This window comes from Caenorhabditis remanei, chromosome X (genome assembly GCF_010183535.1).
Source record: "Caenorhabditis remanei strain PX506 chromosome X, whole genome shotgun sequence".
In the NCBI taxonomy this organism is placed as follows: domain Eukaryota; kingdom Metazoa; phylum Nematoda; class Chromadorea; order Rhabditida; family Rhabditidae; genus Caenorhabditis; species Caenorhabditis remanei.
Genome location: NC_071333.1, coordinates 17,541,016 through 17,556,834, shown reverse-complemented (window position 1 = coordinate 17,556,834; position 15,819 = coordinate 17,541,016). Strand labels below are relative to the sequence as shown.

At 38.6% G+C, this 15,819-nt stretch overlaps 4 protein-coding genes across 4 annotated transcripts; all 4 read left to right on the top strand.

Moving 5' to 3' along the window:
- Positions 1–856: 856 nt before the first annotated feature.
- On the top strand, positions 857–6,144 carry GCK72_025556 (uncharacterized protein; the record flags this gene model as incomplete). Its single annotated transcript, XM_003106288.2, has 12 exons — positions 857–991; positions 1,071–1,223; positions 1,459–1,702; positions 1,955–2,084; positions 2,230–2,354; positions 3,032–3,230; positions 4,769–4,904; positions 4,964–5,167; positions 5,224–5,337; positions 5,613–5,786; positions 5,837–5,902; positions 5,956–6,144. The coding sequence occupies 12 exons, from the start codon at positions 857–859 to the stop codon at positions 6,142–6,144; spliced, it is 1,869 nt and encodes a 622-aa protein (XP_003106336.2).
- Positions 6,145–9,423: 3,279 nt separating this feature from the next.
- GCK72_025555 (uncharacterized protein) lies at positions 9,424–10,597 on the top strand (the record flags this gene model as incomplete). The annotated part of the gene is made up of 5 exons (XM_003106144.2): positions 9,424–9,502; positions 9,552–9,702; positions 9,754–10,055; positions 10,259–10,353; positions 10,406–10,597. 5 exons carry the CDS (start codon positions 9,424–9,426, stop codon positions 10,595–10,597), a joined length of 819 nt encoding a protein of 272 aa, XP_003106192.2.
- Positions 10,598–12,263: 1,666 nt separating this feature from the next.
- On the top strand, positions 12,264–12,609 carry GCK72_025554 (uncharacterized protein; the record flags this gene model as incomplete). Its single annotated transcript, XM_003106138.2, has 2 exons — positions 12,264–12,277; positions 12,324–12,609. The coding sequence occupies 2 exons, from the start codon at positions 12,264–12,266 to the stop codon at positions 12,607–12,609; spliced, it is 300 nt and encodes a 99-aa protein (XP_003106186.2).
- Positions 12,610–14,322: 1,713 nt separating this feature from the next.
- On the top strand, positions 14,323–15,504 carry GCK72_025553 (uncharacterized protein; the record flags this gene model as incomplete). Its single annotated transcript, XM_003106185.2, has 5 exons — positions 14,323–14,401; positions 14,449–14,599; positions 14,646–14,947; positions 15,166–15,269; positions 15,322–15,504. 5 exons carry the CDS (start codon positions 14,323–14,325, stop codon positions 15,502–15,504), a joined length of 819 nt encoding a protein of 272 aa, XP_003106233.2.
- Between the last annotated feature and the right edge of the window lie 315 nt (positions 15,505–15,819).

Here is a 15,819-nt window from a genome sequence, read left to right as displayed (position 1 = left end):
GCAGTAGTATGGATCTATGTGTGTGTGTGTGGGTATGACGGCGGCCAGAGAGATCTCACATCGACTCACTCACCTTGTGCTCAAATATTTGTCTCCGTTCCCTCTTTTCCTTACTTTCTCAAACCACCCCGAACTTTGCAAATACCAATATTTTTGAGAACAATTGAATGGTCCTTTTCGTCAAAAATCAAACACTTGTAGCCTCTTCTCTTTTTCTTATTGTCCCATCATCTTTTATTTCATTTCTCTTTCTTCCCGTTTCTTTTTTTTTTGAACGTTGACGTCTTAGGCTAATTTCAATTCGCTCTTGAAACGTTTGTTCTAATTCCGTCAATTTCTTTCGAGTAGTGTCTGGAATCTTGTCCTCTTAGAAACATTGTCAAGTTCATTTTTTTAACTTTTTGGTTGTCTATTCTCCTCATTCTCACGCGTACTCTTCTGACTTTATTCATTTCATTGAATACAAGATTTTCGTATTTTCTAGTTTCATAAAAAATCATTTTCTGTCTATTCATGCTCTGATATGCGATTATAATATCACTCGAATGATCTTGAATTTTTTCTTCTTTTTTTTCTTCTCACATGTTTTTAGTATGAGATCAATTTTTTTAATCCAATGTCTGTCTATGCATGACTAAAGTATGAATGTTCTTAGTAGGTCAACAGAACCAATTTGCTCATTCGTTATTCGCTGCATCTTTCAAAAATCATTTCTCCATTTTGTTGTTTCATCAGATTTTTCAAATAGCTGTTTCAAATTTTTCATTTTCCTTGTTTTTAAACTATCCAGCCGTTTTCTTCATTTCCTTATTCTCCATATCTCATAAGTCCCCAAAATTATTATATCCTTCCAGCCATGGCAACTGTTGCCCCTAAGGGAAATTGCCTTGTGGCTCGAGCAATTCCGTCGGAGAGTCCGGCCGACCAGCTCAGCAATCTGCTCGGTAAACTGACCGTCAACAGTGACGCCAATCAAAAAAGTGTCAATAAGGTACGATCATAAGATTCTAAATTTGATTTGATGTCATATGCTACAGTAATCCAATTTTCATAAGACTATTTTTTTCCAGTTCGAATCTCAACATGGGGTGACTCCATCTGACTTCCGTGATATCCAAAACATCAGATCATCCGCGTTGGCTAAGAAGACAAAAACTTCGAAATTCCAGTTGGATGGCGTCAAGCTATTTGCTGACTTAACTCCTAATAGCAAGCAAAACAAGGTTAGTGTCTTGAATATCTTGAAAATCGCGTTGTGTGCTAATGAGTGAAAAAGGGAAATGACTCATTTTACCAAGTTCCCTTTTTTTCCATAATCCCATTTCTCACGTTTTCTAATGCCACACGTCAGAAGCAGATGTTTCATAAAAACGGAGTTTCACGAGATGAATTTTCAATATGTAGTAGAGTAGATCGCACGAAACGAGCAATTATTATTAATGAAGCCGTCTATTCCAGAAGGCTGAAAAGCAGGAGACCAATGAGAAGGAAAACGAGGAAGATGTTGAAGTGAAAAAAGAGAAAGATAATAATGAGGAACAAAAAGTGGATGACAAAGAGAAGAAGGCAGAGAAAGAGCCGGAGGACGGGAACAAGGAAGAAGCAGAGAATAAGAAGAATGGAGAGCTTTTAGGAAGGGGACCGGTGCAGAATATTCGTGTTGCCAGCGTTGCACCACATCATCCATACATTATCCAGAAAGGTGATTCATTCAAGAAACAGAATTTAGTGTCAATCAGCTTCCGTTATAAGGAAGATAATGTTAGATAAGCTGTTTTGAGCGAAATTTAGAATATTTATCTTTTCTTCTTATATCTGAAATATTGTGCTTAGTATAATCATTAGAATTGTTTAAAGATAGTTTTTTTTTTCAAGAAATCTAACAATTGCTCCATTTCTACCTTACAATACAGCTACCCCCAAATAAAGAAAACCGCCAATACGTTTTTTTCAGCCCAAATCCCATATGGATGTGTTCCACAGCCACCAATGGGCGACATGGCGGATATTACAGCATACACCGGCTACGGTAGCGGCTATGAATGCGGAAGCACTTGGTCGTTTAGCCCAGACACCACAATTGGGTACGAATTAATTACCTTTTCCTTTCGTTTTGCTTTTTCCACAACGTTAAAAATCAAGAGGGTGCGAAGAAGAAGACAAAGATGACATGATTTGTCATGTCGTTCTTCGAACAGGTGTTTGGCATGTTTTTATCAATTCTTACAGGTCGATCTCCGCTTCGACAACTCCTGACACTGTGTTGTCATCGGATGGATACGGTTCCTCATCACCGCCTCAGCATAGCCCAAAGGATTCGTTGCAAAGTCCCTTTTCCGAGATTTCCTCTGCTGGTCAGTTTCTAGTGTGAACCGTTTGCGACCCAATACATACAAACGGTCCTGATCATACTATATACAAGAATTGCGATGGTTCGCTGGTCGGAACGGTGTTCCACCCCTCTCGCACGGTGTCATAATTAGTGTTGATCAAGTGTTTCGATGATCCCGAATAGTGCAAGAACGTACAATAGAGAAAAGAAAATAATTTTCGAAGGTCGTATAGTATTCATTAGTATATGGCTTTTATTTCAAACTTTTTTTTCATGGTGATCACTCATTTTACCAACTTTCCCAAAAACTCAGCACCCTTAATTTAATTTATTTATTGACAGGGAATAAAAATTATCCCTGTTCCTTTTATTAGTTGCCAAATATTCCAGTAGTTTAAACATGGGAGAACACGTTGTACCGAATATCTAGTCCGATTAATACACTATAATCATATATCCTTTTTGTTTCAGTTTTTGGAAATAGATTAAACAAACAATTTTTCAAATATTTATTTTATTTCACAAATTCAGTTTCACTTTTACTTAATGTTGGATTTAATGTTTGGATGTATACACAAACCATGATAAATAACAGCAACGTGCCTTTCTTGCATCCGAATGAATAGGTGTTCCGATGGCCGACCACTTCTCGCGGACAACCGTTTGTAGTGTGGTACAAATATGATTATTATCTTGCAGACACTTCTCGCGTCTTGACTCCGGAAAACAACGAGTTGCCGGAGAGTCTGCAGGACTTCATCTTGCAGTACTCAAACCAGTACAGCAAGGAAGAGAGTCCAAAGGGACGTCCGCCATCCGCCGACTCTGGAGTCTGCTCCCCAATGTCAGCTCGTTCGGCTCCAAATGCATCACCACATGTACCACAAGGAACCTACAGGTAAACAGAACATAGAATTATCTATCTATAATTATCTAGGGAGGGTGAAGCACGTGACTCGTAAAATATAAGCATTACAAAATAGATTGAATGTGTTAGGTATGGGAATAAGAAAATCCCAGTCATAGCATTACTAGCTTCATAACAACTTCGTATCAACATCAGTAATTTTTATTTTTGGTTTCTCTTATTGGAACGACTACAAAAGATGATAACCATAAAAATCAATAAAAAATAGTAGTAGTAGAATCGTGAAATGGGGTTTTACAGCAAATCATATGATGAAACCTACCAAAGAATTTCATTTTGTTTCAAGTCGTTTTTTCATTCTTCATCTGATTCGAAAGTTCCAGAAAACGGAATTATACTTTTTCAAACTTTTTAAATAGTTTCATTTTCAGCCCATTTTGTTTCTTTGTTAGCGATCATGCGTTGTTCTGCAACCTTGTGTTCATTGAAAGATCAGTTTAAAAAATAATGTATGTAACGTACAATAGAGAATTATATCTCAATCGAAGTTTTATAACTTTGAAATGAAAACTTTGAGAGGGAAGAGCATCTGAGTTCAAAAAATCGAAATTTTTGTCAGTTTCAAAAATAAATCAATGAACAATTTGCCTCTCACCAGCCTCTTAGGTTTCACAAACATTTTTTTCTCTGAAAGTTTCAAAGCTCACCTCCTGATCGGTCAATGTCCATCTCTTCAACTCTCCTATCTTTCAATTTCCAAGCTTTTCCAAAACAGCGGTATTACTGTAGATGTATGCCCTATCATGATAAGGATCATCGTCCGAGGAAGTACGCCGATCCTCTGTCTTCTCTCCAACCAACAGTTTTTGAGAAGACGGATAAGATGGAAATTAGCGGCTTCGTTTCTTCGGCTGCTGCTGCTGTCCCCATAGTCACTTTTGCCTATACAAAACAGTGTTTCTCGAGGTCGAATCAAACCGTGTTATTTCTGCACTACGGCCCGCCAGCGGCGTTTTTTTACTTCCTGGTTTGATTCTTATTCAGTTCCCTATACTCACCTCTTTCGCGAAAAATCCCCCCCCTTTTTTCATCCTCTTCTTTTTTGATCTCCAACACACATTCACATTTTTGCAACATCTGAATAATCTCAACAAAAACTGGCAGGTAGACATCGTACACTGGTTCTATGATAACTGAATGGTATCACAAAAGGTTTGTTTTCAGGAGACACATTAAATTTGCAAAATTTTTTTGAAACAACCACTTTCTTTTCACGCAGAACGCGCGATTCGATTTTACACTATTTTTGGCATGATAAAGAAAAGAAGATACTAAAAAAACCGGTACCTGTAGAGTTCCGCGTCTAGTCTAGAATTTGCTTATTTTTCGTCGGAGTACTACAAAATCACGGAGAAAGAACACCCGCCTTTTTTCTCGCATTCAGCCGGTGGGCCTGATATCTCTGATATCTTATCAGCGCTCGAATCGAAATAAATGAAAGTGCTGAAGAGGTGTCATGTCGGCGTGGTTACAAGACACAACAACCAAGAATCACTTCATCATTTCAGTGGCCCGACTACGCCATCATTCAACCAAACCCGCCTCAGCCCACGCACCACTGAGAATGCCACTGCAAAACAACGTCTCCTCGCTATTATTCCTGAATCCGATCTTGCAACTGGATTTCATTGGGCTTGCACTACAGTATGTCAATTTTATCATATTTTTCTCTCAATTTTATGCGCAATAATTAAATTTTTCAGTGGAGTACTTTGCTATCCAACCGTGATGCCGATGGAGACACTCCACTCCATATTGTCGCAGCTCACAATGATCTCGGAAAGATTTATGGATTGTGTGAGACAATGAAGAAGACTATCAAAGAGAATGAAGCTAGTATGTACAATGTCAGCAACAACTTTGGGGAGACTCCACTCTATGTCGCCGTCTTGCAGAGAAGCTTCGAGGTACATAAAAACTGACAAAAATCAGAGTACAGTAACCCTGCAACAATATTTTCCAGGTTGTTGACTACTTCTTGGAAATCGGTGCATCTCCCAATGGTATAAGCTCCCGAGCCGGTGGAGATAGTCCGCTTCATTTTGCAGCATCACGTGGCATGACCAATATTACTGAGGTATCTTGATGTAATCATAGTGAAATCTGATCTCCTGAACTCTGTTCGTGTTTGCAGAGTTTTATAGAACGACCACCTACCTGAACCCGGAAATTACGGCTAGGGAAAACTGGTTTTATCTATTAGTCAGGATTTTAGAATGTAGACTAATCGAAGTTTCAAAAATCAAATTTTAAATAATTTCGATAATAACTTGTTATACTATTTTCCTAGCTGTCCCACTGATAACTTTGATAAGGTTTATCAAATATTAATGAATAAATACCTAATTCCAGATCCTTCTTGGCAAGAGAGAGGTCCGTGTGAATGCAACAAACGATGATGGACAAACTCCACTTCTCTGCGCAGTTAAAATGCATGGAATGATGGATGAGCAGACTCAACAGAAAATTGACAACAAGAATATCATGCAAGCACTTATGAAGGCTGGAGCTGACCCCACTATTGCGGTAAGCACCTGTAGTGAATGAGTACAAAATATAAAATTATTTTATTCCAGGAAAGTTCAACTGGCAAGAATATCGTTCACCACGCTGTCGACAAGATGGACGTTGACCTCTTGGACGTGAGTTTCTGAAAGGAAATTTCCCTTATGTATACTAACATCCACAAATTCAGTTCCTTCAAACCGTGGTCAACGAGGACACTTTCACCGAATTGGCCAATTTGTCGGATTTCCAAGGAGACACAGCTGTCGACCTTCTCTGTAGTTCGACTCAAACCGAGGACACCAATAATCACGTCCGCGAGTGTCTTTATATTCGTCTTCTGGCCTCCGGTGCAATTGGAAACAAGTCGAGAGCATGAATAATTTGTCGTTCTCGTGTTTCATTCATTGACGTTGTTATACCATGCCATCAAAGCCACCTTATTGTATTCTAATCAAGTACCCTTAGTTGATTTATCTTGTTGATCTCAAAAACGTCCATATTTCCGTCCGAATCAAAAAAATCAAAAAAATTTAATTTTATTGCACTCCTATTGTTTTTATTCCTTTGTTTTCCAGAGTTTCTATTTTTTCCATTTTTTACAACGAAAATCCTAATGTTCAAAAGTTCATCCAACGATTGTTACTTACAAGTTTTCAAGTCTGAAATGGAATTTTTCATGTTTTCATTTTTTACCGTAAAATGTTAACTCTTTCTTCAAAAGTAGTTTTCCCGACCATATTCTGAAGTCTATTTTTAGTTGCTGGTATATAATGTCCATCTCATTCCTTCATACTTCCTGTCTCTCTCTCTCATTAGTGTATTTCTCTTGATTTTTTCCGTCTCAAACCTTCTCTTATGCTATAAAACTCCCTGTACTCGGTGGTACAACGTCACACAAACTTCTTTGTTCTCTGTCCCTTTATTCGCTTCTTCTGGATAAGAAAAGTCGTTTTCCATGTATAATCTCAAATCGCCCGTCCTTTGCACTTTTCCTTATTTAGTCGGTCTTCGCTGTCCTGTATATTGTAAACTAAGCATGAATAATGAAGCTAATAAAATCTAAAACATGTTTTTTTTTGTGTCTACTTGCAGAATTGTTGAGCATCGACCTGCTCTCAAAGAGTTATGCGTATCCTGAGTAGGTGTATGATGCTTCCGAGTAAATGAGCACCTAAAAATTTTATAATTTAAATAATTATTAAATTTTTCTGGGTGATCAGTTTGCCTAACTAGTGAACTTCATAGAACTACCAAAATGTCAACTACAGCAATTTAAAATAAAAAAAAATATTTTTTCTTCAATTTTTTTTCAAAAAGTGTCCACTTTTTCTTTTATTCATGACCGAAAACAAATAAAACGAAGTGAAACTTGCGCTAAAAAACTGTAGAGAATTTTTCTCTGTCGAAAATTTATTATTTTTCCATTTCTCACCTTTTTTAGCATGAAAATAAAGAATTATATCCCAAAAAGCTTGAAATACCGTACTCCGTAAATCGACACAAGCCGCGGCCCTTCTTCCTAGCGAGACCCACAAAGGCGCGTGACCTTACTTTTGAAATCATTTATCTTCCTGTGCATAATTTATTCCTAAAATTTGGGCTTTTTCTTTGGATTTTTTTGGATTTTTTCAGTTTTTTCTAGTCAAATCCTTTTCTAAAATAGTTTTACGACTTGGATGCTGAATAGAAACTGTGTGAGATATGTTTATGACCGTTATAACTCCTCTATTTGACTTGGCCTAAAACTTTGACCTAAATTTTAGACGGTCCACTGAGCAGCGATAATTTTTCTTTGTTTTCATAAGCTTATTGGAGTTGACTTAAATTATTGGAAGTCTCCACTCATCTTTCGAGCCTGAAATCTTCTTTTTTTTGATTGGCCCAAAATTCTGGCCCAAAATCTTTCTGAATTCAACGTAATATAAGATTTTCCTAGCTTTGAAATTCCTCATAGGCTCAGAATATTTTTTTTCCAGACAAAATTCTCTTTTCCAACTTGAAAAATGATGATTTGCACCCAAAACCAACTCATACCGTACCCTTCCGTAAATCGACACCTACCGCAGCCTACTCTTCTAGTCGAGACCCGTCAAGGTCATATAGCCTAGCTTTTGAAATTTAACATCTGCTTATTCATAATCTGTTCCTAAAATTTCTTATGTTTTATGGCTTTTTATCCGGTTTTCAGGAATTTTTCAGAAAATTTATTTTTTTTAATTCAGGGCATCTATAGGCCTCGGAAAATCAGCTGATCCCTTAGAAAATTCCCATACTCGGTAGGCCTAAAAAACGACACATACCTAACTTTCGAAATTATTTATCTGTTCATGCATAAACCCTAAAAATTCAGCTTTTCCTCATTTTTTGGTTTTTTCGCCTTGTTTTTTTTAGATAATCAGTCTGATGGTTGCAGAATATCTTGAACTACGTGTAAGTATTAAAAAAAAATTTTTTCCAGATTTTTCAACCGAAAAGTGCTGACTCATCTGCCAAAAATCCAATAAATGCCCTATTCCGTTTGGTGTCAATCCTTCACCCAGTTTTTCGTTCTAAATGCAAATGTTTCAAAACGAAAAACCCATTTTTAGGCCAAAAATAACGACCTTTTTCATTTCTTTCCTTATGGGACCCACACTTCCGTGAATTATGAATCACCCAGTGTTCAATCTTCAAATTCTATTCCGATTCATTTTAGTCCAGCTTATATGATACAAATGATTTCAAAAGCTTATACACTCTAATTCGGGTTCTTTTTATACGTCATTACTCCCGATTCAAGCTCCCCGCTGACAATAGAAAGAGGATGAGGTGTTTTTTGTTTAGTGCACGTAGCAGAACATGACGGATTATCCGTTAGCCCCTTTGGTTGATGTTGTACACTCTGACAACTGGTTTCACCTCTCTGAATCCTTCATTTTCTCCATTTTACCCAAAAATACGCTTGAAAAACTTCAGCCCCACTCAATTTCGATAGGTTCACCAGCTAACAAGAAAACATGTGATAAATCTGCCAACGTCTTGTCTTTTCGAAACCGATGCCATATGGCCCGGTCACATTGTTCGTTAAATGACACACTCGCCCGCCAGACACCTTTCTCTTTCACCTCGCCCTCATTCGAGTGATCGAGTAGGGGTCACGTGTGTGCACAGAGGGTTCCGAACACTACACACACACACGGGATGGACTGTCGAAACACCAGATTATACGCGCAAGCCGTTCGCTTTTTGTTTTATTTCGCTGGTCCCTGTAACCTAGTTTTGATGTTGTTATCTAAACGAAGTCCGAATTTTCGAAAAAGTGTCCATTGACGTAATCAAAATCAAACCACAAATTGTTTTGACGAGTTCAAGAAACTAATCTCTCCTATTTTTCTTATAAAGAATACAAACATCTTCCTCCGTTTGAATTCAATTTTCTGCGTACCTCAGCATATTCTTATCGCTTTCAATTTGTTATCATCAAAGAAATACCAAAACACAGGGAACACTTAAAAGAAGACGCCGTTGTTTTTTGAAAAAAAAAAAAAGAGTTTCTCACGTGATCTCCCCCCTTCTTCCATCGATTCTCTGTTTTCCCCCTGTTTTGTTTCGCTCTTCCTGCCCCGTTATTGTTTGCCTCTGTATACAGCAGTTTTTTTCATCTTATTTTACAGGAATGTGTTTCTTCGGCTTGACCCACCTGGGGTTCGGTCCCTTGCCCGTCTTCATCGCGCTCATCTTCTTCTTTGAAATGTGTAAGTTTTGTTATAGGATCTTCAGAAAGCAAACGTTTTAACATTTCAGTCATCGTCTACACGATTGCCATTGTCAAGCACGATGTTGACCCATTCATGCCGTACATTTCTTCCGCAGCCGATAAACGTCCTCAATCTTGTGTCTTTGCTATCGGTGGTAACATCAGTGCTTTCCTCATCTCCATCATGGTCTTCGTAAGGTACACGAGAGATCTCATAAAACTACAAATTTTACCAAAAATTATTTCCAGATACCGCCAAATGCGTTCCATCTTCTACCAACGAGATATGGGATACCCCTTGTGCTGGAACACAATCGCCAAATGGTTCGGATATTTGTCGGCTATTGGTCTCTTCGTGGTAGCCAACGTCCAGGAGACTGCTATCATCCCAGTTCACATGACCGCCGCTCTCGTGATGTTTGGAGGGTTCACCATCTACATGATCTTCCAGTGCTACTTCACCTACATCACCTCCCCAGAAATCACCGTCTACACTGTGTTCATCTACCGTTTGACCTGCACCATCATGGCTGGCCTCTGCTTTGTTACCTGTAAGTTTAAAACTTCAAAAAAAAGTTGAAATTGAAATGGGGATTCCTCCGAGACTACTATCACTCGAAAAATCTATTTCCTATTTTTGGAGATGACCTTCACGGATCAAATGATCTATGTAGTCAAAATCAGCAATCTGAAGTGATAATCGAACTTGCCATTCTCTTTTTTTGCACATTAGTACTTACAAAACATTTTGCAGCCTTCGTCTGCGGCATCACCGCTTCCACCATCTTCCACAACAAATACCCGGACCTCCCAACGCCACGTCCATGGAATGGTCACATCTACCAACCTGTACGTTCTGACCCAATTGAAAATGAGAAAATCCAATCTTTCATATTTCCAGGGAGTCGAGTTTCACATTATCTCTGCTGTTGCCGAATGGTGTTGTGCCGTCTTCCAATTGGCTTTCATGGTCTCGTTCGGACCGGAATTCGAGAAGATCTCTCTTCAATACTTCCTGAGCTCCAAGTTTATTGAACGTTCCGACGAGGAGAACCGCGACTTCTTCATCGACCGCAACCGTTATCGCGTCTAAGCTCCTAGATAACGATGAACTACACGATACCCTGCCTCCGGATAATACCCCACCCCTACGAATTTCGATTAACCCCTCGACCTATAGCCTTGACCGTCTTCCAGGCCGCTTTGTTTTTCAGAAACTAAAGAAGAAGTTTTCATACTTGTCAAAGTGCGGCTTCAAAAAATGAACAACTAATTTTTTCGCGAAAAAAAATTAGAAATTAAAAAAAAAATTAGAATTTTAAACTTTTGTGCCGGGTCTTGACAAGTATGGAAGATTTGTTTTCTGAATCAACCAGCGTGCCTTTATTATCATGTTTATAATGTGAAATTTTTTTTTTCAACCCATCAATTGTTGGTCAATTGTTGATTCCAGTTCGTCACATAACTTAAATGACATGTTCTGATCTTTCAGCAATTTGAAAACTTGTAATTGCCCAGAATTAGTAATTATAGTTAGTGACGGACTCCCCCTGAGATTTTCTATGCAGTTCCTGTTATTCCCTATAGTTTTGTCTGTCTGAAACACACGGTTTAAGCCATAACTTTATTCATGACTACCAAACACTTGGGTCTTATTGATTTCTTTTATTTTTTAATTGTATTTCTGTCTCCCTTGTCCCCCCTCTATCTGATCCCGCATTTCAACAACTCATAATTATTTGTACACACTTCCCTGTTAGAATCCCCTTCCTTCCCCATGTAGCATGGCATTCTCGCTTACTGTTTTCATCTCTTTGTGATTAGCTTTAATGTCATCTGAACCCGAACACTGTTGCCCCAGTCAGTTCGTTCTTGACTTCCCCCGAATCTCGCATCACATCTCACACGTCCTACCCAATCCCCGAATAGTGAAAATATTCAATTCCTGACTACATCCCCGTTGTCTCTGGTTTTGTGCCCTGAATTGATTGTCTCTTCTTAACACATTCGGTTGTCCTTTGAATAAAATAATTATATTGATCATATTTTATTTAACCATTTGACTCAACGCATCGTTGGATATCTAACATCTGCTTATTCATAATCTGTTCCTAAAATGTTTGATTTTAATGGTTTTTTTTCAGATTTTCAGAACTATTTTTCAGGAAAAAAAATTATTCAGAGCATTTTAAAAGTATTATTCAGAGTATCTAAACTCTACGTGAAATCAGATGATCCCTTTGAAAACACCCAGATTCGGTGATCCTAAAATTTTGGTCAAAAATGTTTTTGAAAGCTTCGACCGTAGCAATTTCCATAACGAAAAGGTGAACAAGAAGAGAGATCATATTTATTTCTAATTAGATGTCCGTTTTTTGTCTGAAATTTTGGATTGAAAATCCAGGAAAGTTTGAAATACCGTTCCTTCTTCTCGTTCTTCTTGCTCTGTTATTGTTTGCCTCTGTATACAGCAGTTTTGTCACATTGTTTTAAAGGAATGAGTTTCGTCGGCTCCATCTTCCTGGGTTTTGGCCCCTTGACCACTGTCATCGCGGTCGTCTTCTTCTATGACTTGTGAAAGTTTCATTTTAGGATTCTCGAAAGCAATTTTTCAAAATTTCAGTCATCTTCTACACAAATGTCATTGGCAAGTACTGTGGCGACCCATTCATTCCGTTCTTTTCTTCCAAAGCCGATAAACACTTTCTATTTTGCGTTTTTGCTATCGCTGGTAACATCAATGTTTCCTCATCTTCATCATGGTTTTTGTGAGGTACAACTAGTAGAACTGTTTCTATGTACATAAAAATCATTTTTAGATACCGCCAAATGCGTTCCATCTTCTACCAACAAGACATGGGATACCTCTTTTGTTGGAACGCAGTTGGCAAATGGCTTGGATATCTATCTGCTATTGGTCTCTTTGTAGTAACCAACGTAGAGAAGACTCATATCATCCCAATTCACATGCCCGCTGCTCTCGTGATAATTGGAGGATTCCTTATCTACATGATCTTCCAGTGCTACTTCACCTACATCATCTCCCCGCAAATCACCCAGGAGAACCGCGACTTCTTCATCGACTGCTACAGTTATCGCGTCTAGGCTCCTAAATGAAGATGGACTACACGATCACCTGTCTCCGGAGGAAAATACCCACCCGCTCAAATTTGTATCAACCGGTTGATCCATATCTTCGAATGATAGTCGAAGATTTGTATGTACATATCTTGAATTTCAAATTTTGGCGCCAGGCTTCGACAAGTATGGAAATTTCCCTTCTGGATTATTCTGCGTGCCTTTATTATCATTTTTATGATTTGAAAATTCTAAATCTTTATTTAACTCTGATTGATTTTCTTCTCGATATATTCGGTTGCTTTGTGAATAAACAATTATATTCAGCATATTTTATTTAACCATTTGACTCCACGACATTTTTTTGTAACGTGAATCATCATGAACATGACTAAAATGTTTTATTAAGGCCTCACTCACCTTCTGAGCCTAAAATCTTTTTTTTTGAATGGGCCTAAAACTCTGGCCAAAAATTCTCAAGAATACACCGTATCACACAATTTCCTTACTTCAAAATTCCTCACAACGCTCAAAATAACTTTTTTCCAGACAAAGTTCCTTTTTCCGACTCAAAAAGTGATGATTTTTACCCAAAACCAACTTATAAACCGTTCCTCTCCGTAAATCAACACAAAATGTCTCTTCCTGGCGAGACCCTTCAAGGTCATATCGCCTAGCCGTGGATATCTAACATCTGCTTATGCATAATTTGATCCTAAAAAGTTTGATTTTTATAGATTTTTAATCAGATTTTCAGAATTTTTTTTCAGGAAACTATTTAAAAATATTATTCAGAGCATCTAAAGTCTACGTGAAATTAGATGATCCCTTTGAAAAGTCCTAGAGTCGGTGATCCTAAAATTTTGGTCCTAAATTTTTTTTAAATCTTTGACCGTAGCAATTTCCATAACGAAACAGTGAACAAGAAGAGAGATCATATTTATTTCTGATTAGATGTCCGTTTTTGTCTGAAATTTTGGATTGAAAATCTCGGAAAGTTTGAAATACCGTTCCTTCTTCTCGTTCTTCTTGCTCCGTTATTGTTTGCCTCTGTATACAGCAGTTTTGTCACATTGTTTTAAAGGAATGAGTTTCGTCGGCTCCATCTTCCTGGGTTTTGGACCCCCGTAAATCGGGCTCCGCGACAATTCGCAACTGCGACATTCCGCAACTGCGACATTTCGCAACTCACGTAGGTTACGCAACTGCGACACTTCGCAACTGTTCATTTCGCAACTGCGACATTCCGCAACTATGACGTTTCGCAACTGCGACATTTCGCAACTACGACGTTTCGCAACCATAGAACTAGCAATAGTTTGACCTAGTTTTGTCAGAAAAAGGGACAGACAACTTTTTCTTCTATTTAGTTGTTTCCAAATATGTTCCTAAACATTTTGGTACACTCAACATTTTTAGCTGACCCAAATATGCAAATTCCCAGTAGTTGCGAAACGTCGTGGTTGCGAAATGTCGTAGTTGCGGAATGTCGCAGTTGTGAAATGGCTAGTTGCGAAATGTCGCAGTTGCGAAGTGTCGCAGTTGCGAAACATACGCGAGTTGCGGAATGTCGCAGTTGCGGAATGTCGTAGTTGCGAATTGTCGTGGAGCCGTAAATCGTACCCCCGTAAATCTACCCCTGTAAATCTACCCATACCGCAGTTTCGTTTTTTTGTTCTTCCTGCTCCGTTGTTGTTTCTCCCCTCCGTATACAGCAGTTTTTCATATTCTTTTACAGGAATGAGTTTCCTCGACTTGATCTGCTCTGGGTTTGGCCCCTTGAACGCTTTTATCGCTGTTGTCTTCTTCTATGACTTGTGTAAGTTTCATTTTAGGATTCTCAAAAGCAATTTTTCAAAATTTCAGTCATCTTCTACAAAAATGTTATTGTCAAGTACTTTGGCGACCCATTCATGCCATACTTTTCTTCCACAGCCAGTGAACACTTTCAATCTTGCGTCTTTGCTATCTGTGGTAACATCAGTGCCTTTCTCATCTGCGTCATGGTCTTCGTAAAGTAAATCTTGTAGAACTATTTATATGTACTTTAAATGCATTTCTAGATACCGTCAAATGCGTTCCATCTTCTACCAACAAGACATGGGATACCTCTTGTATTGGAACAACATCGCCAAATGGTTTGGATATCTATCGGCTATGGGTCTATTCGTAATAAGCAACGTCGAGGGGACTGCAATCATCCCTGTTCACATGCCCGCTGCTTTCGTGATGATTGGAGGATTCCTTATCTATATGATCTTCCAGTGCTACTTTACCTACATCACCTCCCCAGTAATCAGTCTCTACACAGTGTTCACGTACCGTGCCGTCTGCACCGCCATGGCTGCCCTCTGCTTCGTTATCTGTGAGTTCAGGACCTTTTCGTAATGACGATTCCCCAAGATTACTATTACTCAAAAAGTCTATTTCCTCTTCCTGAAGATGACCTTCAAGGATCATTAGAAATTGATGACCTCTGTAGTTTTCGTGGGTGTTAACCGACCCATTATAAATCAGCAATCGGAAGTGATCATCCAACTTGACATTTGGTTTTTTTGCAGATTTATAAAATCTTTTTTCCAGCCTTCGTCTGCGGCATTACCGCTTTCACCATCTTCCACAACAAATACCCGGACCTCCCAACGCCACGCTCATGGGACACATGGGACGGACCCATCTACCTACATGTACGTTCTGATCTAATTGAAAATGAAAAAATCAAATATTTTGTATTTCTAGGGAAGCGAGTTTTACATTATCTCTGCTGTTGCCGAATGGTTGTGTGCCACCTTCCAATTGATTTTCATGATCTCGTTCGAACCGGAATTCGAAACGATTTCTCTTCAATACTTCCTGAGCTCTGACTTTATTGACCAGGAGAACCGCGACTTCTTTATCGACCGCAATCGTTACCGCGTATAGGTTCCTAGATGAAGATGGACTACACAATGACCTGTCTCCGGATAATACCCCACTCACACGAATTTTGATTAACCCATTGGCATATAGTCCTGATTGTCTATCCCATTCGATTTATTTTTGGTTGTATTTTTCTCTTTTCCTAATCTGATCCCTTATTTCATCTTCTCATAATTACTTGTAAACACTGAAAGTCCCTGTTAATATCCCCCCTTCCCCATGTAGTACGACCTTCTCGCTTACTGTCTTATTCTCCTTTTGATGAGATTTAAAGTCGTCTGTCTCCCGAATCTCCTTTCTCCCGAATCTCTTATCACA